This window comes from Populus nigra, chromosome 1 (assembly GCF_951802175.1).
Source record: "Populus nigra chromosome 1, ddPopNigr1.1, whole genome shotgun sequence".
Taxonomy (NCBI): domain Eukaryota; kingdom Viridiplantae; phylum Streptophyta; class Magnoliopsida; order Malpighiales; family Salicaceae; genus Populus; species Populus nigra.
The window spans coordinates 21,623,993-21,645,516 of NC_084852.1; the positions used below are offsets into that span (position 1 = coordinate 21,623,993).

Below are 21,524 nucleotides of genomic sequence, written 5' to 3' on the forward strand. Positions count from 1 at the left end.
TGTATTTTCATTTCCAATTCTCCTGTGTTAAGGAGTTTCCCTGAAAGCTATGTTATGCCTTTTTACCTCTCCCTCTCCCTATCCCTACACGCTGGCTCTGTATCGAGTGTATCGTCCATGTACGTCTAAAGTAGGAGCACCTAAAGCTATCATATCTGTAATTACATGCATCTTTTTTTTGGAAGTTTGAAGAAAGGGGCGTCCAGGATATCTTGTAAAAGAAAAGCTAGTGCATCGGTTACAACTAGATGAATCAATCTTAATGAGGGTAGGATGGCGAAACGAACCAAGAAACAATCCATTTATTCAATAGCTTTTTTGTTTATTACTTTGCGAAATGAAACTCGATTCTTTAATTGTCTAGCTGAAAATTCTCCAAGAACATTCGGGGGTGCATGCATGTAAGGGTTTTCAATTCTTGTAATAGAAATGTTAAGTTTTTAGTTCATACAATTAAGTTTTTTTTGTATATTGATCTAAAATTCTCTCTTATTAGTTCGAATAAATGTGGAATTATTATCCCAATTTGAGTACCTCCCAGTTGAACATTCTCAATTAGCATGGCTCTAGATTCGGGGGTTCCTGCTATAGTCAAACACGAGGGAAAGATAATTTATACCAATATTGGATAAGATTATTTTATAAGAGAATGGCTATATTGTAAACATTTCATTAGTTATGTATCAACATTCCAACAAAAATACTTGTATGTATCAAAAAACTCAGGTTCAGCAAGGATTTCTTAGTCTAAATCATTGAATAGAAATATAAGTCTTTGTTTGATGTACGTTTATGTAATTTATTCTTTATTAATATTTTTTTTAGTCAATCTTTGAATTAAATAAAACGGAATTGCTCTATAGAATCTAATTTATATTTTTTACAATTTCTTAATATCGAGTGTATTATAAGATCATGATTAGATCCGCATATGTTTGGTAAAAAAACATTCTTCTCCTTTGAGAATAATCAAAAAAAGAAAGTGTTTAATTGGAACATGAAAACGCGACTAAATTTATTCTAATTATTTTTTGGGACTGAGTGGATGAAGGGAGGAGCTTCTATGAAAAGGGTCCAATGACTTTGAAAGAATTGAATGAAGAGTTGTATGGTCGAGGTGCAATTTCATCTTCTAATAAAAAAAAACTTTAAATAAATAACAATCGCTTTAATACTCTTCAACATTTTTTTTTAAAAAATGCCCTTTTAGGCTTGTAATTTTCAACTTATTTTATCTTCCACAGCGAAAAGAAAAAAAGCCTAAATTTGCACTCGCAAAAGTATAATGGACTTGCAATCTTAAAACACGTATTCTTTTTTATTTATTTTAGGAAGGATGAAAGCACTCACCCTTCGTTGAAAGATAAGAATAAAACATGGTCTAAAAACTCATTATCTGTGTGCGGGCTGCGAGGTGATTGTCCTTTTCCAATCATTTCTCCTTCTTTTACGTGGTTTGCTGTACAACAAGATTAAAATTAAGAGAAGAATGGGACAAGTTTAGAAGCAAAAACAAAAACAAAATCCTTAAATCCAAAAGGTCGCAGCATCCTTAAATCGAGCCATCACCACCACATCAGCCTCCACCTAAGAACACCCATATTTGCAGGTTGTAATAACTAATTAATATGTATTAAAAATTGAAAACACCGCTATTTATTTAGTTATTCTTAACTTAAAAATGAATAATTTATTAAGCATTCAGTTTCCTCCCACTTTCTCAGTTTTGCAACTTGTCAACCGAGCCTTCTCCACGTCATTCACTTTGCATTTAGCAAAGCGTTGACATAACCCATATTCTACGTTTTTTCCTTCTCTTTATTCAGGTAAACAGATAAAGAAAGACCCTTCATCAGATCTGTGTATTTGTTTATGGTTGTCTTTATGAACTTGAATTCTGATTCTTGCATGGATTTTCATTTTTAATGATTTGTTTTCTTGCTTCTGGGCCTTGTTTTTGCATTGCTGTTATACGTGCTTGACACTAAGATTTGTGCTCTTTCTTTTTTCTGTTTCAAGTTTTAGTTTGGTTTGATGATGAGAAATTGAGTTGGTTTTGTGTTATATTATTGACTCCTTGTTTCTTTATTGTTACTGTAATGCAGATTGATTCTGGGCTTTTTATTTAGCTTTATGATCGAACCATTTGATGTTTTGAAAAGATAGTGGGGTTTTCGTTGGTGAGATTGTGTGTTGGAGATGTGAATTGGAGTGGTTTAAATGTTAATATCTGGGTTTCTATTTATATGCTATTGTAGATAGCATAATTGAGGTTCTGTTTGGCTTTGTGAATTGTGAAGAGAGTTGGAATTTAGTTTCTGTATATTGGGGGTTCGAGATGATTGGGAGAAAAAATATGGGGCGAGCGTCGCCATTGCTTTTGGTGCTTTTGGCACTAGGATTTTTCTTTGCGATGTATAACTTGTTGACTTTGGTAATACAATATAAGGATTCTAGTTCAGGAGCTGGATCAGGGAATCCTGATCCTGTAATACGGATGCCAACCAATTTGAGGAAATTAGGGAAGTCGAATTTGAAATTCCATGTTGCCCTTACGGCTACTGATGCTCCTTATAGTCAATGGCAATGCCGGATTATGTATTATTGGTATAAGAAGATGAAAAACATGCCAGGATCAGACATGGGAAAGTTTACTCGAGTGTTGCATTCGGGAAAAGGTGATCATTTGATGGACGAGATTCCATCTTTTGTTGTTGATCCTCTTCCGGAGGGCTTAGATCGGGTAAGAATCTTTTTATTTTTGCTTTTGCCGCCGTTGCTTATATTTATTTCTCAGCTTTTATTCTGTTACATATTGATTTCAAAGTTAAAATTATTGTGACCTTGAATTTGCTTTAGGAAATGCCTCTTAGTCATTTTTTATTCTTCTCCTTGGCTCGTTTACACATTGTTACCTTGTTAATTTAAAAGTGTTCCTAGTGAATTGATGAGGGATCCTGCAAGTATTGTGTTTCATCAATAACATGAATTATACAGGTTCAATTTTCATTTTACTCAATTATTTCTGGGGCTATGAGAAATCTTGACATTTCTCAAGCATCTTGGTTTTAGATTGATTTCTATCAATAATGATGCAGACATTTAATGTGTTTCCCATACCAAATCTGTGGCTCTTCCTAATATTAGTACAAAAGAAGTCAATACTCATGGTTTGCTTCTATCAAATTATCAATTATTAGTTAATTGCATAATTTGCTCATATAGCCATTTCATGCTCTATCCAGGGCTATATTGTCTTAAATAGACCATGGGCTTTTGTGCAATGGCTGGAAAAAGCAACTATTGAGGAAGAGTAAGTTTTTAAAGCTATGGTTCACAGTTTCCTTTTTACACCTGCTCTTTCGGTATGACATCTGAAATTTAGTGATTGTATGATTGATACAGAAGCATTTTGTGATTGATACAGATACATTCTAATGGCAGAACCTGACCACATATTTGCAAATCCTTTGCCTAACTTGGCACATGGAGATAATCCAGCAGGGTTTCCATTTTTCTATATTAAACCAACTGAACACGAGAAAATTGTTCGAAAGTTTTATCCCGAGGAGAAGGGTCCTGTGACCGACGTTGATCCAATTGGCAATTCTCCCGTAATAATAAAAAAGGTACTCCTTTTATTTCATTTATAGCCTGTTTAAACCATTTGAACTTCTGAGAATTTTATGCATTTCCATATTAGTTATCAGAGCTCATTATTATGGGAATATAATTTAAATTTCAGTTGGAAACACATGAAGTGCTGATCATTGACATGCCATTGTCCTTGTCAAAATATCACTATTGTCGTAGCCATTGGGATGGGATATTTGCTTTAACTCTAAACAGTTTTGCTTATTAACATTTGGTGAGCTACACTTTATCGTTACAGTCACTGCTGGAGGAAATTTCACCAACATGGGTGAATGTTTCGCTAAGAATGAAAGATGACCCAGAGACTGATAAGGCATTTGGTTGGGTGCTTGAAATGTGAGTAATGTTTGATAGGATTCTTTCTATTTTGCTAATGAATTTAGATCTTGAATGGTTGGTATATATTCAATGTTGCTCACATATCTTTGTTGATCTAAGGTATGCCTATGCTGTAGCATCAGCATTGCATGGTGTGCGGCATATACTCCATGAAGACTTTATGCTACAGGTACCTGTGGTTTATGGTAATTCTTCTTGTATCTCTCTATTTCTTAAAGTCACTCATTCAGAATTGCCTATATCCATGTATGTTTCAGCCACCATGGGATTTGGAAGTTGGGAAGAGATTTATTATCCACTACACTTATGGATGCGACTACAATATGAAGGTAAAAGAAGGGATCTCTCTCTCTCTCTCTCTCATATTTATAATTATCTTTTGTGATTTTGATGTTTTAACTGTTATTCTTCACCTTCTATTTTTCTTTGTTTTTTTCCTGCAAATGTTCACAAGTTGTTTCTTAGACAACCAATATTTGATTCTTATTTTGTTGATTATGATTTGTTATTATCCAGGGAGAATTAACATATGGAAAGATTGGAGAATGGCGGTTTGACAAGAGATCCTATCTCAGTGGTCCTCCACCAAAGAACCTTTCCCTGCCCCCACCAGGAGTTCCTGAAAGTGTGGTATGTTCACAACTAGATCTTTCAGACCATTTGGGAAATCATATTATATGAATGTCAGAAGATTCATGTTTGATAAGTGGGCTTAGAGGGAAAATGTTAAAATGAAGCCTGCCTGGAACTACAACACATTGCGTTATTGTACAATTTGTTTTCTTGCTATAATGAACTTGCTTTTCTGAGGAGTATGTTTGAATTAGAACCCAATTAGGCTTTACCCATACACTGAAGATGATCAAGAGAATTGCCATCTTAGGCAGACCTTGTAGAGAAGGAATATGAAGGGCAGATACTGTGGCACAGCATTGTACATGTATGATTTCCCTGAAAAGATGCCCGTAATATTCACATGATACATGGATTAAATTTCTTTATATAAAAACAATAGTTTGTATGAAACCACGTGTACATATCAACTTGGCGTGCTGGCCATCTTGATCACTTGCAATGTGAAACTGTCTGTCTATGTTTTATAGTATAGAGCAAAAACCTTATCTGGTCTCCATCCAAATTTCAAATTACATGGATCTTAGCATCCTAGGTGAAAAGAAACCAAAACATACCTGCATTGAGTTGTTCAAGTATTCTTGGTCTCTGATGACCAAGTATCCTTGTCTGGTGTGAAGTAAAGGGTACTGCGATATTTTCTGTTATTTGTTGTAACTGATGCCATGGGAACTGATAGTTAAGATAATGATTCCTGTCTGGATTATGAGTCATTTTACCTTATTCTGATAGTATGCCATGGAAGTGAAGGCACTTATTTTTTTCTGTGTCTTTCTCATGGAGTTAATAATCCATTTATTATGATTCTCTGCAGGTGAGACTTGTAACGATGGTTAATGAGGCTACAGCTAACATCCCTGGCTGGGACTCATTAAACAGTGGCTAAGATTGAGATCTGGATCATAAGCTCATTGATCCTTGGTTCAATGCAATCTCTTGCGTGAGAGATTCACCCATACTATCTACAAGATAACAGAAGAATGGTATAGGAAAATAGGAATGCCTTCACAACAGAGGGATCTTTGGTTAGTGACACTACGTGAATTGATCATGAAGGACTCTGGATTCTTTTTGTACACATATCTGCTACACTTGAAATAGTGCTGAGTTTTGAATTTTGAATGTTTCAGACCTGTAATTGGGAATTTCTTGCTTTCACAGTTTGTAGTACTCTTTGCTGTTTATGAAACGATGGTGAAGTGAGTTGTCTTGTGCTAACCGTGGCTGAAAGTCAACGGGCAGGTTAATTTGATTGGCATTTGTACAACTATTTCTGTTTGAAGACAGTTCAGTAGACTGAGGTCGTCTTTCCTGTTGTTGTTTTAGTTAATAAAGCCCTAATTTCCACTAATGTAGTCCTTTGTTCCTGCTGATTCCCCCCTGACATTACTCTGAGATAGCGAAAAGCATATATCTAAACAAGAAGAGTGTGCCCGACTGTAGTAGAGGTGCAAGTTCTAGTGGTTCATCTACGGAATCCTCATGCTGTCATGTTTTAAGTGAACTTCATGGAGCTCTTGTTCTGCAAGCATTAGCTCTCGATGCATGAGCCCTGGAATATTGCTATGCAATTGTGTTTTGTTAATTTGTCGACATCCATTAAAATGTTTCTGGATGTATTAGGGTAATGGATTTTTGTTTCTGTGATCTTGTAGTATTGCTGAGCTTGATTTCATTATAAAACAGTACCGGTATAGCAAGAAATGGAGAAACCTTTATTTGATTCACAATTGTTTATGTTTTTTTTCTGTGTATACAATTGCTAATGTTGCTGAGCATGTAACAAAGATCATCATGGTTGATTGGTTGTTGGTTTGGATGTTCTTGTAGTGAGGGAGGGCCTCATTTGAACAATTTGTTCTTCATCAACTCCCATCCTCGTAGCATGAAGGCCTGCTTCCAAGAATCGTTTCACTGCATCCTCCATGTAATCATTCCCTTGCTTGACTGTCATTTCCTTCCCTATCTTTTCAAGGTAACTCGTCAAAGTATCCTCTCCTTTTAGCACAGCTGCAAGCTGTAGTAGCTCCTGCTGAAATTCGGTAAGCTTGGCATCTTCATTGGGCTCACTCTTCCTGATCCGAGTTGGAATCGGTAGTTGCTCTATTCAGGAGAGGGGATGAGAACAAGAACAATCGTTAGCAAAAAGCTCACGTATTCCAAGCATGGAAAACGAGTTAAGGTGGCTAACCTGGGCAATCAGTTCTAGGCTCAGTCCGAGTCTGTACGATGCCTTCAAAGGTACCCGCCCATTCATCCCTCTTTGTCAAGAAAGTGGACATGTTGAAGAGCTTCTTCACCGTCGCAGGAATGGATGAGTGCTCGTATTCTGACGTTGGAAATGGTGACCCATTGGGTCCATGGACAACTGCACCACCATGACAAAGTAACATCCATCAATTTTTAGTTAATTTCTCATTTCCAGCATGATAGATCAACACTCCTGCAGTCAATTATCAGCAAAATGATTACACGATGATGCTATACATCGACAATTTTCCTTGCCTTCCATTTGAGAAAATCACGCACGAGATCTTGATTCTCCAGACATAATTAATCTCCTCACATTAAGACACGTACGTTGGTCGATGAAAAGAAGGGGAAGTGAGAAATTGGTATTTGTCACTTTTTCGCTAGCCTGGTTGTCGTCCACGAGGATTTCATTTCAAGCACTGACAATGGGCGAGTGCGAAAAACACAAAAAGAAGTAGGTGGAAGGTGGTCACCTTTTTCTCTTTTTCTATGAAAAAGCTCTGTAAAACAGGCTAGTTTATTTTGCACATAATCTAACAGTTAGTCGTGAAGGTATGGCTGGGTGACATTTAAGTAAAAGCTAGCCCTTAATCGTATATGATAATGCTATGAATCAATGCTCACAGAGCAAGTAATATTCTTGGATATTTATATATGCCGGAATTCCCTCTGAAAGTGATGTGCTACTTACCGGTGCCCTTCTCTATCCACGGGGAGACCATGATAGAGGGAACTCTAACCCCGAGTCTATCAAACTTGAAAAAAAAAGGCGCTGGTCCCACAATCCCGTCCGGACTAGGGACCCCAATTACAGGTGTAGCCACGTGATCGTAGAACCCACCATGCTCGTCGTATGTGATTACTAACAGTGTCTCATTCCATTGTGGACTTGCCCTTAGTGTCTCGTACACCTGCAATATCCAGAATTACAAAAATGTTTCCTGCGATTGAGAGGGTAGGGGGGATGGAGAAGACATATGTTCAAGGAAAAAAACTCGGACAATCTCAACAACGGTGCTCTTGTAAAAATAAAAAAACGTAGAAGACTGATAGAACCACCTACATGCACGTGAATGACTGTCCAAAATATATGTAAAACAAAAAATGGCGAGCACCTCTTTGACAAACATTTGCCCTTGATAAACATCATGGGAAGGATGATCATCGTTGGCAGGGGCTGTCTTCAAGTCCGTGTACCGCTGCTCAATCACAACATAACCAGGAAGCTTGCCTTTTCCCGCATCCTTCTTAAACGACGAGTCATAAGGATGGAATCTAGAAGTGTACTTGACCTTCCTTAGGTTCCTATAAAACAATGTGGCCGGGATGTTCTGGTAGTATATTCCCCAAGATATTCCAGCATCGTCAAGGTTTTCGAAAATTGTTCTTTGAGGGTACCCCTTAGCGAGCATTGCCGGGATGTTGCTGGTGGCTCCGGCAGATGTGCCTGAATGCACAAATAGCCGGTTGGGTTGTGTAGATGATGGAACCGAAGCAAACCACCTGCTAGTACCAGAATGGTTGTTGTCAATTGGACATTGCATGTGCTTTTACATGTACTTGCAAAATTATAGCTAAGTGGGTATTTCATAGTCGACAAATTAATTTAATACTTTCAGTTTTTTTTTTTCACAAAAATTATATATGTAGATGACTAGATAGACTGGCTACAGGAACGTTCTCCTTCCAGTTTATGGAGGGTTACAGATAAAAGGCCCATTAAGCAACATAGATTTCTATAATTAAAAAGAAATTCTTTCCCTTTTTTTTACAAAAGAAAGAAAGAAAAATCGGTTTCCTACTAACTGCAACATGGCATGTGTACTAAAGAGAAGATGAAGGTGGCTTTGGAGACGAAAATTAATCATCCGTTGAGCTATCTTTCTTCTCTCTGCTTTTTCTTATGGTTAAATCCCATCTGGAATATGCCATTGGTACAGTCCTGAGATTAATCATGACATTATTGGATTATATATCCATTCTACATGATTGTGGATAGAGTGAAAATCAGTGTTTAGTTCGAAAAATGGAATCGTTAGTACGTAGCTTAGTTAAATTTGGACAGACAAAAAGGAATGGATGTACCTGTCAAAGACAGCAAATTCCGATACAAGTGCCCTGTACACAGCTAGCATATCAGGCTCGAATCCGTTCATCACATCCCGGGACATGTTGGCTGATGGGTCCATAGAGAAAGCCTGTTGAGCAAAGCCGTTCATGGGAGGAGGATTCTTGGACGTGTCTTCAGACCCAAATATCTGCTCCCTTATTGCTTGAAAAGAGTGGCCAGGATCAGGGTCAACATACTGAGCTTGGTTATTGAAGAAGAATTTTGGTGAATTTGGATCCGTTATGTTCAGTGGATTCCATTGAGTGCCATCAACACCATTGATTTCAGGGTTGATTTTCTTCATCCAACCTAGCATGTGATCGAAAGAACGATTTTCCATCACTAATACCACAACACTTTTTATTGGACTTGCATGGATTTGGTCATGGAGGAGTACAAGGAGGAGGAGGAGGAGGAGGGAAGGGGCTAGTTGAGGTGGTCTTTTTGCGGACATGTTTTGTTGCATTTTGGAGATAGTCAGTAGAGGAGAGAAAGGGAGAGGAAGCTTTTGGTAATGGCTGTTTTGACAACTTCTGTGATCCAGCCCGTGCCATTGTGCTCTTCTTTAATGGTAGCTTGCTGCGTTGAGTTAGATGCAGTGGGCGTTGCTTGTCTTTTTTGCCATGTGCCCAATCCTCTTTTGACAAAGATATTTCCCTTTTTGATTCTTGTGAGGCATAGAAATTGACTGGATGCATTAAAGTTGGTGTTTTCACGCCAAGAGTACCCAGTAGTAACTATTCACGAGCGGGTCTGAATTTTTTTTCAAAAAAAAACAATATTAATAATTTGAGTTATAATATTGACTTGAGATTAATAAATTGATTTTATTTTAATTAAATAAAAAAAAGTGATATTAACCAAACAAATTACTTTAAAAAAATATTATGATACCTTGAGAGAAAAAAATGAGAGCATGAAATTGGATAAAAAAGATAAGAAAATGAGTTCAAGTCAACAAATATTAAAGACATAATGGAAAAAAAAATTAACTACACAAAAATATCTAAAATAAAAAAAAATAATTAAAATAATGAGGGCAAAAATCATAATAAAAAAATAGAGGGTAACTAAATTTTTTTGATTGGAGGGTTAAATTGAAAAGAAAAATAACAAAAAAAGGAAAAGGAAATAAAAGAAAGAGGAAAAATTGGAAAAAAAAATAACACGACATAAAATTGATTTAAAAAATATGAGATTAAAAACCAATAAAAATTTAATAAAAGAGTTACAGGAAAAAAAAAAGAGAAATCCAAAAATTAAGAAACAAATAAAAAAGAAATATATGAAAAACTAAAATTGAAAAACTAAATCGAAAATAAATAACACCTATACAAAAGGTAAAATGATGAAAAAATGAAGAATTTTTGTTTGGAGGGTTAATTCAAAGAGAAAAATAACTCCAACAAAAAACAATAAGGATCAAATTAAAAAAAAATAACACAAAATAAACTTAGATCGAATGGTGAAATTGAAAAAAAAAAACTTATATAAAAGGGACAAGTAAAGAAAATAAAAAATTAAAAGAATAAAAATTAAATTGAAAAGTATTAATATATTACAAAAGAATAAGATCGAAGAAAACAATTTTTTTGTTAAAGAGTCAACGACAGAAATAAAAAAAAAGACTAAATCATAAATACTAAAAACACAAAGAAGACTAATTAGTAATTTTTGAGGTATGACAGGAAAAAAAAAAGAGAGAAAAAAAAAAGGATCGCCAATGTAAACCACCAACTCGTTGATGACACGTGCTATACTAGTTGAAAAAGAACGCGACAACGCATTTAATTACACGTTGAATGGTCAAGTTTAACCATGGGGGCGCCAACCAAAATGCACGAGTGTCTCTCACATGCTGGCGCGTGCATCGCCCGCGCCAATCGCTTTTTAAATTCTAATATTATTTTATTATGGTAAAATACAATAATGTTTTTGAAAAATATAAAAAAAAATAACAAAATAACCAAAAGAAAAGACATAATTTTCTTTTGATTATTTTGGTTCAAGAAGCATTTTAGTAATCTAATTTTAATCTACAATAGAAAAAACCGATAATACAATTTGATTAAAGACATAATTTTTTGTTTCCAACAACAATTTAGTATTTTTAATGCTTATATAAAACAAACATAGCTTAATACTCTTATAAGTAAGTCCATTTGTTATTTGAATGAAGAGTAAATTAATAATTTTACTGCTGGAGTCCAAGTGAGATGTAAGCAGGAAAAACACTGTTAAAACGTCCCTTCACTTTTAGGATATTTGTCACAATAATACAAGGCGTACATGTTATCCGCTCTGGAACGTTTTACTGACATTGACATATGAGACCTTGTGAGAGAAAAAGAATTTAATATTCTTTTTTATATAAATAAATGGAAAAGGACTCTGGAATTTATGATAATTCAGAAAGAAGGATGTGCAAATCTATCATGTGAATCGATTTTTGTGTTTGTTTTTGAATTTTAAAAGTATTTTAAAAAAAATTAAAAATATTTTATTTTTTTATTTTAAATTAATATTTTTTAGTATTTTTAGATCATTTTGATCCGCTGATGTTAAAAATAATTTTTAAAAAATAAAAAAAAAATTATTTTTATATATATTCAAATAAAAAACACTTTAAAAACAATCAAAACCACTCTTAGGCACCGTTTGGGAACGCGGCTGCGGTCGCGTTCCCAAAAAATTTAAAAATTTTTTGTTTTTTTTTTGGCTAAAATTTAATATGGTTTGTATGTTTTGGATCGTTTTGATGTGCTGATGTCAAAAATGATTTTTAAAAAATGAAAAAACATTGTTGGCATGCATTTTGGCATGAAAAGTTATTTGAAAAGCACCCGCAACCACACTGCCAAACACGCTCTTAATCCAGCAATAATCTAATTGAAAATGCTAGTTGTTGCCTGTTCTCCATCCTCCTTGCCATGGAAATGAGGATTCGTTTTTTCCTGCAATTTGGGCGCTGGAAAGGTTGACTTTCATTGCGGAGTCGGATATTCATTTTCAAATTAGACAAAAATTTAAACACAACCAAACATTCTCTAATAGATGAAAAATAATCTATCTCTTTTTCTACGTTCTATTTTCCCACTTTCATGTAGATAGAAACCCGTGATGAAAAAATTTGTTACAACTCAAAACTTTTAAATATTAAAAATATTATAATTATAGATAAACATTTAAAATATTTAGTTTTACTCATTGTAATCTCCACTTATCAAAAGTTTATTATAATCATTTATATATAAAAAAAAAAAAAAAACTCAGCTATACTGAATAGAAAAAATAAACTAGAAAAATCATTCTTTTAAAATAAAAAAAATAAACTAAAAGCATAATAATATAAAATAAAAAAATAAAATTAACTAATAAAAATATTTATTTTTCTTAAAAAAGCTCTTGTACTGGTCTCTTCGAGTTTGAAAGAATTCATCCTTGAGTTTAGTCTTCAATTAAAACAATTCATTTATCAAGAACATTACTTTATGTGTAAGCAACCTCTTCATAAATCCTTTAACTTCTTTGTGTGGACCACCTCAACAAGAGTACCTAACACAACATATTTGCATCAAGGTTGTCAATTCCGTTTCGGTAGGTGTTTTATTTTTTCAATTGGAATGGAATATTTTAATTTTGGAGTGTTTCGGCGTGTCGTTTCGAGGTTGTAATGTTCACACACACATATATATTCAATAAACATAATTCAAATTCAAGATAAATTAACTATAAATTATGCAATACAAACACAATGTCAAACAAATATAATTTTAAAATTTAAAATATTGCAAGATAGTCAAGATTAAATAGATCTTTAACTTAAAGTAATTCAACTTAAACAAAATATCAAAATATTATGAAAGTAAATGTTTTAGCACAAATATTTTAAATATAAAATGAGATCAATATTATTGAGGCTAATTGAATCTAAAACATCTTTTATTTTGCTCAAATTCCTACAAAATATAAACATGAAAAAAGCAATATGAATATAAACCATATATATTAGTGAAAAATCTAATTTTAAAAAATTAATATCATTATTAATGAAAATAGTAATAATAATTTTCAATATTGTTATTAATATCATTGTTATTGAAAATAGTAATAAAAAAAGAGCTTTTTATACTTAAGTGGTTTAATTAATTAAATTGAACTAAGTTTAATTTGATTCAATGGCTTTTTAAAACTGGAACGGAACATGTGGAATAAAACCAGAACATTCCGGCCGAAATTTAGCCAAAAATCCGGAACGGATCGAGATTTAAAATGAGATGAAAATTGTTCCGTTTTGTTCTGTTTTTTGAATTGGTATGAAATATTTCGGTCATTTCAGACGAAACGGAACAGAATTGACAACCTTAATTTGTATGAGCCATTCCATTATAGATCTTTAACATAATATCTTTGTATGGGTTGTCTCATTATGGATCTTACCATCATTATTAAATTTTTAATAACAACAACTAATATAAATAGAAATAACACACTAGTTTATAGACATTTTTTTTTCTATGAAGAACCACCTCACCTCTTCATACACAAGCATGTTGTATTATGCAACATGGTTGTCTAGCAACACGCAACAAGCAAGTAACCTCTAGAATAGTTGGGCTCTAATATCAAGTAACACAGACAAAAATAAATGATAAAAAAGTTTGTTACAAGTCAAAACCACGTAATATTGAAAACATCATAATTTTGAGGGGATTCAGAATACTTAATTTTTATTCATCATAGTTTTCACTTGCTAAAAAGCTATCACAACTTTTTATATAAAAAAAACCTACAAAATTATAATAATATCGATTAGGAAAAATAAACTAGAAAAACTATTCACTTAAAACAGAAAAAAAAAACTAAAAAACATAATAAAAAGTTATATATATACAGCCAAAATAAATGCTTATTAATTATACTTATTATAGAGAGATTAAATTTATTAATGAGAAATATAAAAAAAAAATGAAAAACAATTAAGGAAATGGAAAGATGTACAGCCAAATAAATGCTTGAATCTATAATGGTTATACTTTGTGAACTGAAGAAAGTTAATTGAAGGGAGGGAAGCAATTTCTAGACCTTCATTTTTTATTTCTTCAGACATTGTTTCTTATCTTTCAAATTCTAGCACAAAAAAATTGAAGAGAATATCCATGTTATTATGAACAACATTATGAGATGATCTTATCAACATAAAAACTACCTTATTCAGCAGTGATTCGGGGTGGGTGTTAGTAGTATGGTAGTAATTATTTTTAAAAATAATTTTTATTTAAAAATATATTAAAATAATATCTTAATATTTTTTAAAATTTAATTTTTACGTTGACATATTAAAATAGTTTTAAATAAAAATAATGTACCGAGACCCGGGGTAGCTGCCAAGGGCTAACAATCGTGTACACGAAATGAAAAATCGATGAAATGACAAACGCACCGACTCCTTGCCCGGCGTGTTGAGTTCGACCACTGCAAATGTGAATCCTGCAAAGGTCTTCTGATTGTGACCTAGAAAAAGACTCTGATAAGATTCGGTAAATCACTACTCTTCATCATCTTTTAATTAAACAAAACTCCATGGTCCCGCTCTGGGAAACATGGTGTGGTTTCTTTTCCATCAATCAACCAAGTTAGGTTCTGGACAGTATCCTCGAACTCTCTTTATTTTTATTTTCACCGAGACGGTTTGATTTCCCTAGTCCTCACACCTTTCATTTCTCAAGAGATTGTAGTCAATTAGCCGCTTGGGTTGACAAATTGAGTCTACTGTCCACACAAAAATCAACTTGGGTGGCTCGGCTTCACTTGACTCTAAAACCTGACCCCCTTTTTTAGAACATTTCATCATTTCTTTCTCCGTCTCACGATAATTTTGAACTCGCCATGGCAACATCATCCAAACAAAATATGAGAAAACCCCTTTAATTTGTCACAGTACCTCCTTCTCAGGTCCAAAGTTTTTTCCCTAAGAAATAAAAAAAAAAGAGGAGAAGAGCTCTTAGTTAGTTCGGTGGGAGTTATTGTAATAATAATTAAGCATGCAGGATCGTTTATTCTCTATTAATTATGCCGGCACAGTAATTGTCACTGCCAGAAAATGGCAACTGGCAAGTAATATCTAGAGCAATGCTGTCACAGCCAAGAAGCAGTCAAAAAATCCCCAATTCATCATCACATTCCATAGTGAGATGAGAAGAATAATCCACCGATCAAGAATCCATTTCTAGTGTCCGGTTTAAAGGAGCAGATACGATGCTCGTTGATCCTAAGCTAAGGAAGCAGCAGCATGTAAACTTCAAACGGAGCACGTATTAGCACATTTCAGCTTAATAAATAACACTCCCAGGCCAGTGAGGCGTAGAATGGGTGCACAAGCCATGGTGCAGACTTGAATCAGCAAACCTGTAAGTGAAGCCCGACACGTAATTGGCCCGACAAGCATCCATACATCTACAAATAAAAAACTAGCGACTTAACAAACATATAACATAAAAAATTAAAAATTAAAAAGCATTACTCCAAACATAATAGTGTCTTTGACATAGAAAGGACACCGTTCAATGACTTATTCCTGGAAATTAGGGTCTGAACCAGGTCACTTGTAACCCGTAAATAACGTCATACAATTAAAAAAAAAAAGTCTTTCATCTATGGACTCTTACGACCATGCACATGAGACTTCCAATCATCCATATAAAGAACTTCCGGTAATATCAACATGCTACTCTCCAGCTTCTGACGCTGATATCATTCCCTGGCACTCTCCCAACTAGAGCTCTGAAGTTATCTGGCACAGAACTGGTTGAGCAAGCTATAACATATCACTGTAGACCGAGACTATACCAGTAATCCAGAAAACGGAGAGCAGAACGAAAGTTTAGTAGGATGGTGAGTACACCATATCTTTATTCCACCAACTCCTCCGAATATAAGCCCAAAACCAACAGTTGCTCTTATTAACATCTTCTATCTCCAACCCAAGTAACCAGACCAGGCATTTACTTCTTACAAATTTCACATCATCAGGATGTTGCAATACTTGTCTTCTCCATGCAGGAGAGCTCCGTGAAATCTGTTTTTGAGATAGTAATCAGTGCATGCAATATACAGCACATAAAGGCACTACTTAACCAAATCGAACAAGTGCTTGTTGAATAATCTATTCAGCGAAAAAGTAGATAGATACTTACCTGTTCAATAGCAAGTGCCCGCAAAGGAGGCTTTCTCCAACAAAAAGTTAAATTTTAAATTTGACAAGGCTGCTAAGTTGGAGTTTGTATTTGGTAGCAAAAGGATGCAGTACATTCGCCGAAATCATTCTCAAAACCTCAAGATAAAAGGAATTTTGTGAGATCAGGACAACATTCAATAAGAGAGCTTACACACCAATGATGGGTGAGATGCGGTGTATAAGCCACAATCTTACCATCTATGCTTCCATGCTGATTCACACAATATAACGACCACCCCAGATGGACTGTCCATGATATTGCTCAGGAATTGGAGAAAACTGCTGGTTTCCATTAATGAGTTGTTGCTGCAGCTGGTGTTCTTGCTGTACCCGTTGATGCTCAAAACCCAGATAGTTCTGCCAGCCTTTCTGTTTCTCTGCTTGGGTTTGCACTGGCGGTACCTGTTTCCCAGGGAAGGGAAAGCTGGCTGTCCCACTTAAGCCACTGCTGTTACTCGTATACTGTGGTGCTGCATGAGAAGTGACATTAGCAGAACCATTGAGTCCAGAGACTTTTGCTGATGATGGCAGCTGATAGCCATCCAACCAGCTATAATCATCCTGTAGTGGATTCTCAGCCATCAAAACTGAACCAGAAACTGGTTCACTCGCTTGCTTAGGAGGAACAGAATTAAAACCTGGGGGAGGCCCAAGGTGCCTTAGAGGTCGGCTAACTGGACTTTTTCTGAAACCTGGTGGCAAAGCTGCCGATGTCTTCACAGCCAAACTTTCAGCAATAACTCCAGAAGGAGCATAAGTATCAACCTTTGATGGAACAGCATTTTCTGCCACCGTTGTCTGACCATAAAACATACCAGTATTTACATTCAAAGATTGTTGGACAGAAACTGGACGAACAGCTTGATAGGCCATGCCTAAATCTTTCTGCATCTCATGTTCCATGACATGCCCATTTTCCATGAACCTGACACCTTTCAAGCCATTGGCAAGAGAAGCAGCTTCTTCAACTAACCACTTTGAAGTATGAGGCTGGATAAGTTGGAGAGGCTGAGGGACAATAGTACCATGAGATACAGATATCTGAGAACCTGCATCAAAAGCAGCCTGCTGCCGAAGATTATCAAGAGGGGCTGAAACAGAACTGCCATAAAAGTGCAAATCATCTGCTGCATTTCGACTAGGTTTTAGACCTTCATGAGGGGCCCATTTTGGACTAAGCACATCATTTCGCTTCTCAGTCACTACTGGCTTGAAAACAATCACTTCATCTTCCTCTTCACCTTCAGTGTATGGGTGTGGATTAGGCTGCAAAGCTACCAAATTCATTGTTTCTTCAGGCTGCACTTCTTGAATCACATCAGCAGCTATCAACAACCCATCAACTGAAATTTGAGGCTCAGCACCAATAACAAATTTTTTCATCTTTGAATCAAAATATATTGTTTGCTGATCGACCCTGACCATATTTGCTAAGGCCTTCCCTGCTGCTAGAATCCTTTTAGCACGAGCTATTTTTTCCTTACTGCCATCGCTTCCAAACAAGTGCTTCCTTGAAAAGTCTAAAATAGTATGTGCAGGAAGAAGTGGTGAAAACCCTCTCAACTCAAAGTCTTCCCACAAAGCAAGCCGGTTTTCTGTTTCTCCTTCTTCATAACGGCTCATGTTAAAAAAGCATGTCTCGTCTTCATTGTCATCAAGAGACATTGAGCAACATGAAACAATCTTGTTCAAAAATGATATGCAGTGATTCCAAAAGTTCAATCTTACAGCTGACTGTTTCTCATCTATGTCACTGCCTGATGCTATGTCAGGACAACAAGCCAACCATTCTACAAAAACCATAATGCCAGGTAATAGGTAACTTGAGGAGGGATCATGAAGTTGTGCACACCTATCTAATACGTGTCCCATGAACTCAAAAACAGCAGTAAAGGCATTCTGAAGCAGAACAGCACGCTGCACGATTTCTGCATATGTCTGACCTTCAGCCTCCTTCTTCACATGGTGAACAGTAAATATAAGAATCGAGATGAGGCGAACAATGAAAAGTCCATTTTCAGAAGCATCTGCACCAAAATTCAGCTCCTCTTCTGGTCCAGAAGAAACAAGCTCTGAGAATCCAATGCTAACCAGTGCCAGAACTTCCGAAAATGTCTCCAAGCTGGACCAAGAAAAAAGTGACACTAGGAAAATTAGTCATCAGAAGTAGGCTAACAATCTATTAAATTAAGAAAACTTCAAGGTAAAATACCTAGTGCGTGTGAAAAGAATGCCATTCAGTCGGACAAACCGAACACAGAAGGACTTGTGAATCTCACGAATACTAGATGTCTTTTCCTTGACAGCACCTGCTTCCAGTTTCATATCCTTAGATGCAGGGTTTGCTTCTCTCTTCCCTCTACCTTTGCCAGTCAAGCGCACAGGTGAATCCTTGACACCAGAGACTTTCGCATCCCCAAGCAGCTGAGAGTAGCTCAGACGATTCTGCCAATACACAAAAGATGACCTTAACTTGAACAGAAATAATAAAAGGTTAAACTTTGCGTGTAGATGACTAAACAATCAATCTGTGCATCTTTTAGCTTTAGCAGAACACTTAGCCTTCAGGACACAAGTCAAGCTACATCTCCATACTCAGAATTTGCTAATCAAGTTTTAAGATGAGGCACATAAAAACAGCAGATCACAATAAAAAAGATACCTTCTCAAAAGCAACAATCAAGTTATCTCTTGCAGTTGCAAAGGGATTATCCACTGCCAGACTCCTAAAATAGCGATACACAGCCACCAACTCATCCCCTGAATAGGAAGCCAAAATGGCAAGCTGCAAAGATTAAAGCTCTTGTCAAACAGGAGATCAGGATCACCATTAAAAAAAAGGAAAAAAAAGAACTGTGATTGTATGTACTATTGAGGCCAAACCTGGTGATGGGGGTTCCCGCTTGATGGCCACAGAGATGCAGCTTGCAAGTAGTAACTTGAAGCTGCTGCATACTCACGAGTTTTGGAGTCACCATCCCCATATAGTCCTTTATACCTAGCCAGGTCACCCAAGTATATCAAACAACGGTGACAAGAGACCAAACCTTTCTTAGCATCAGTCTCCGTAACAGCTCGATTATCTGAATCCTCAGAAAAATAACCCAGAGGAAGCCCATACTTTGCTCTGATCTTCAGAATCAGATCGTGATAAAATCCAGTTGCTTCTGAAAGGAATGTTTTAAATTGAAGCCTTATCTTGTTGATTCGATCAGGTCGTGCAGGAACTTTCGGACCTGGAGGTGCATTTGAGCCAATAGAAGCTAAAACAGCACTATAGTGAGTTCTTAGTTCCTCTATGCGCCTATAATGCAATTGCCACAGAGAATATTCTATATTGTGCTGCTCAGAAAAACCATGGTCCTCAAGAATTATCGCTTCATAGTTCTCACGCATCTGTTGCCATGAATTGGGATCAGATGGAACTCGAGCCTGAGCTGACCTCCGGCGCTTATTCTCCAACTCAAGGTTCTGTGCAAGAAGCAAATAGAAATAAGCCATGATTGCTTCACTCTAGAGAAAAGGGGAGAGGGAAGATCCTTGTTTTGGGTTTTAGATAACAAGGAAAGGGCTGAGTTTGTAGAAGAAGAAAAGGAAATACCTTCTCATACAGGCGTTGGGCTCGCTCCCGTGGTGAAGGAGCAGACATTTTATCCATCTGCACAATCATTATCCATCAAATGTATTTGCCTTCTTTGAAATTGCACTCAATCTGCAGGGAAAAAACTGGAAAAATAATTAGAACATCTTAGCAACAATATAGAGAGAAATTCAGAATTTATAGAAATAAATGAGAAGCATGGAATGGAAACGGAGAATTAAAAAAAAAAGCATTTGAAAACAACTAAAATAAGTCACCTTCATCCGACATCAGATTCAATCTTTAAGGTTTCATTACAAAGATTCCGATTTTTATATACAACACCACAGGCCTTCCACACTCTACAATAAATTCACTTCCCCCTCATTAGGGCATTTAAAACACCAGTCAACATTCAAGACAAAACTAGAAGAAACCGATCAAGACCAACTAAGCCAAACATTAATATTTCATGTCCTTCTCATGGTCTTGCACAGCACAACCACAACTCACTAAGACAAATATTTGATTTCATTGTTATAATATGACTGGCAATCCATTACAATTGAAACCTCATAAACTAATCAACTACCTTAACGCATATCAATAAAACTTAAAATAAATCATATGCCTTACTTCTCAGTCGACTACCTTAATACATATCAATAAATTTAAGAAAAAAAATAAAAAATTATGAAGTCAAGAGTCATTCTCCATAATTTTTCACAAACTCTCCAGCTTGGTTACTGACAAAAAAAAACAAAGAAAAGAAAAGAAAACTGGCTATCTCAAATTTTCCTTGTCCGCAAAGAGCAGTAAAATTAAAATTTAAAAGGGGGGGGAGAGAGAGAGAGAGAGAACGTTACAGTTCAGTTTATTTCAGATTCTAAAAATTAATTAAAAGAAAAAAGAAAAGAAAAAATCATATGGTTCTAAAATTTCTTTTCCTTGCAAGGTTTCCTCAATATCCTCAGCAGCCAAACAGAGACTGAATTTCTTCAAAAAAAATCAAATCCATAAACGAGTATAAAAAATAACGCGTTCCCAGAAGCAAGAAGAAAAAAAGAAGAAAAAGAAGAAATAAAACACAACTACTAACCGATCTGCAAAGAGTGGATGATCAAAGCAATAAAAACACATGAAAATCAATCGGTTAGAAACCACAGATTCCAAGAAATAGATAGAGGGTATAAGAACAAAGCATACCAGAACAATCAGATCTGAGACGGAAAGAGAATTTCTTCTTCGTCTGATCAAAGCATCGATGAGTGGAATTTGATTTTCAGTTAGGGTTTGTTTGATGATGGTTCGCTGGAGAAAGAGGGGGGGGGAGGGGGGGGAGATGTGTTTAGGTAAAAGGAGGAGATGATGAGGCTACAAATTCTATGCGTTTTCAATTCCTTTCTATTTCTTTCTCTCTCTTTCTTTTTTCGCTTTTTTCTTTCAGGCGGCTTGCTATTCCTTGAAACGCCACCGTTTTGTTCACTATTGACGAATCGGATTTTTAAGTCTTATTATCTGGCGTTATTATTCTTAATTAATTTTCTGATCATCATCAATCTTCACGCTCCATGCCACCAGAGTTTATCTCACTCTCCTATTACTGTTTTTTTAGAATGTAAAATAATATTTCATTAATATAAAAAAGACACACACACACACACACACACACACACACACACATATATATATATATATATATATATATATATATATAT

General features: G+C 35.5%; 3 protein-coding genes across 7 annotated transcripts; 1 reads left to right on the forward strand and 2 right to left on the reverse strand.

The window, feature by feature from the left end:
- The first annotated feature begins 1,626 nt into the window (after window positions 1–1,626).
- LOC133704240 (hydroxyproline O-arabinosyltransferase PLENTY-like) lies at window positions 1,627–5,977 on the forward strand. 3 transcript variants are annotated; one of them, XM_062129020.1, is made up of 9 exons: window positions 1,627–1,826; window positions 2,106–2,743; window positions 3,246–3,313; window positions 3,428–3,629; window positions 3,893–3,990; window positions 4,093–4,162; window positions 4,251–4,322; window positions 4,510–4,623; window positions 5,441–5,977. In XM_062129020.1, the coding sequence occupies exons 2-9, from the start codon at window positions 2,339–2,341 to the stop codon at window positions 5,510–5,512; spliced, it is 1,101 nt and encodes a 366-aa protein (XP_061985004.1). In that variant the 5' UTR covers window positions 1,627–1,826; window positions 2,106–2,338; the 3' UTR covers window positions 5,513–5,977. The 3 variants fall into 3 exon arrangements, with proteins under 3 accessions (XP_061985004.1, XP_061985010.1, XP_061985018.1); XM_062129034.1 differs by lacking the exon at window positions 1,627–1,826 and adding an exon at window positions 1,857–1,875; XM_062129026.1 differs by lacking the exon at window positions 1,627–1,826 and having other exon boundaries at window positions 1,834–2,743.
- A 343-nt stretch (window positions 5,978–6,320) lies between these two features.
- Window positions 6,321–9,614, reverse strand: LOC133704230 (non-specific phospholipase C2-like). The gene is made up of 5 exons (XM_062129010.1): window positions 8,965–9,614; window positions 7,995–8,382; window positions 7,571–7,790; window positions 6,818–6,994; window positions 6,321–6,729 (listed from the first exon to the last, which is right to left on the reverse strand). The coding sequence occupies exons 1-5, from the start codon at window positions 9,453–9,455 to the stop codon at window positions 6,419–6,421; spliced, it is 1,587 nt and encodes a 528-aa protein (XP_061984994.1). The 5' UTR covers window positions 9,456–9,614; the 3' UTR covers window positions 6,321–6,418.
- Window positions 9,615–15,479: 5,865 nt separating this feature from the next.
- Window positions 15,480–21,203, reverse strand: LOC133702773 (nonsense-mediated mRNA decay factor SMG7). Of its 3 annotated transcripts, XM_062127106.1 has the most exons (8): window positions 21,013–21,203; window positions 19,828–19,938; window positions 19,110–19,697; window positions 18,889–19,011; window positions 18,439–18,671; window positions 16,422–18,348; window positions 16,186–16,322; window positions 15,480–16,067 (listed from the first exon to the last, which is right to left on the reverse strand). In XM_062127106.1, the coding sequence occupies exons 2-6, from the start codon at window positions 19,894–19,896 to the stop codon at window positions 16,443–16,445; spliced, it is 2,919 nt and encodes a 972-aa protein (XP_061983090.1). In that variant the 5' UTR covers window positions 19,897–19,938; window positions 21,013–21,203; the 3' UTR covers window positions 15,480–16,067; window positions 16,186–16,322; window positions 16,422–16,442. The 3 variants fall into 3 exon arrangements, with proteins under 3 accessions (XP_061983090.1, XP_061983078.1, XP_061983084.1); XM_062127094.1 differs by having other exon boundaries at window positions 16,186–18,348; XM_062127100.1 differs by having other exon boundaries at window positions 16,186–18,348; window positions 19,828–19,952; window positions 21,013–21,179.
- Between the last annotated feature and the right edge of the window lie 321 nt (window positions 21,204–21,524).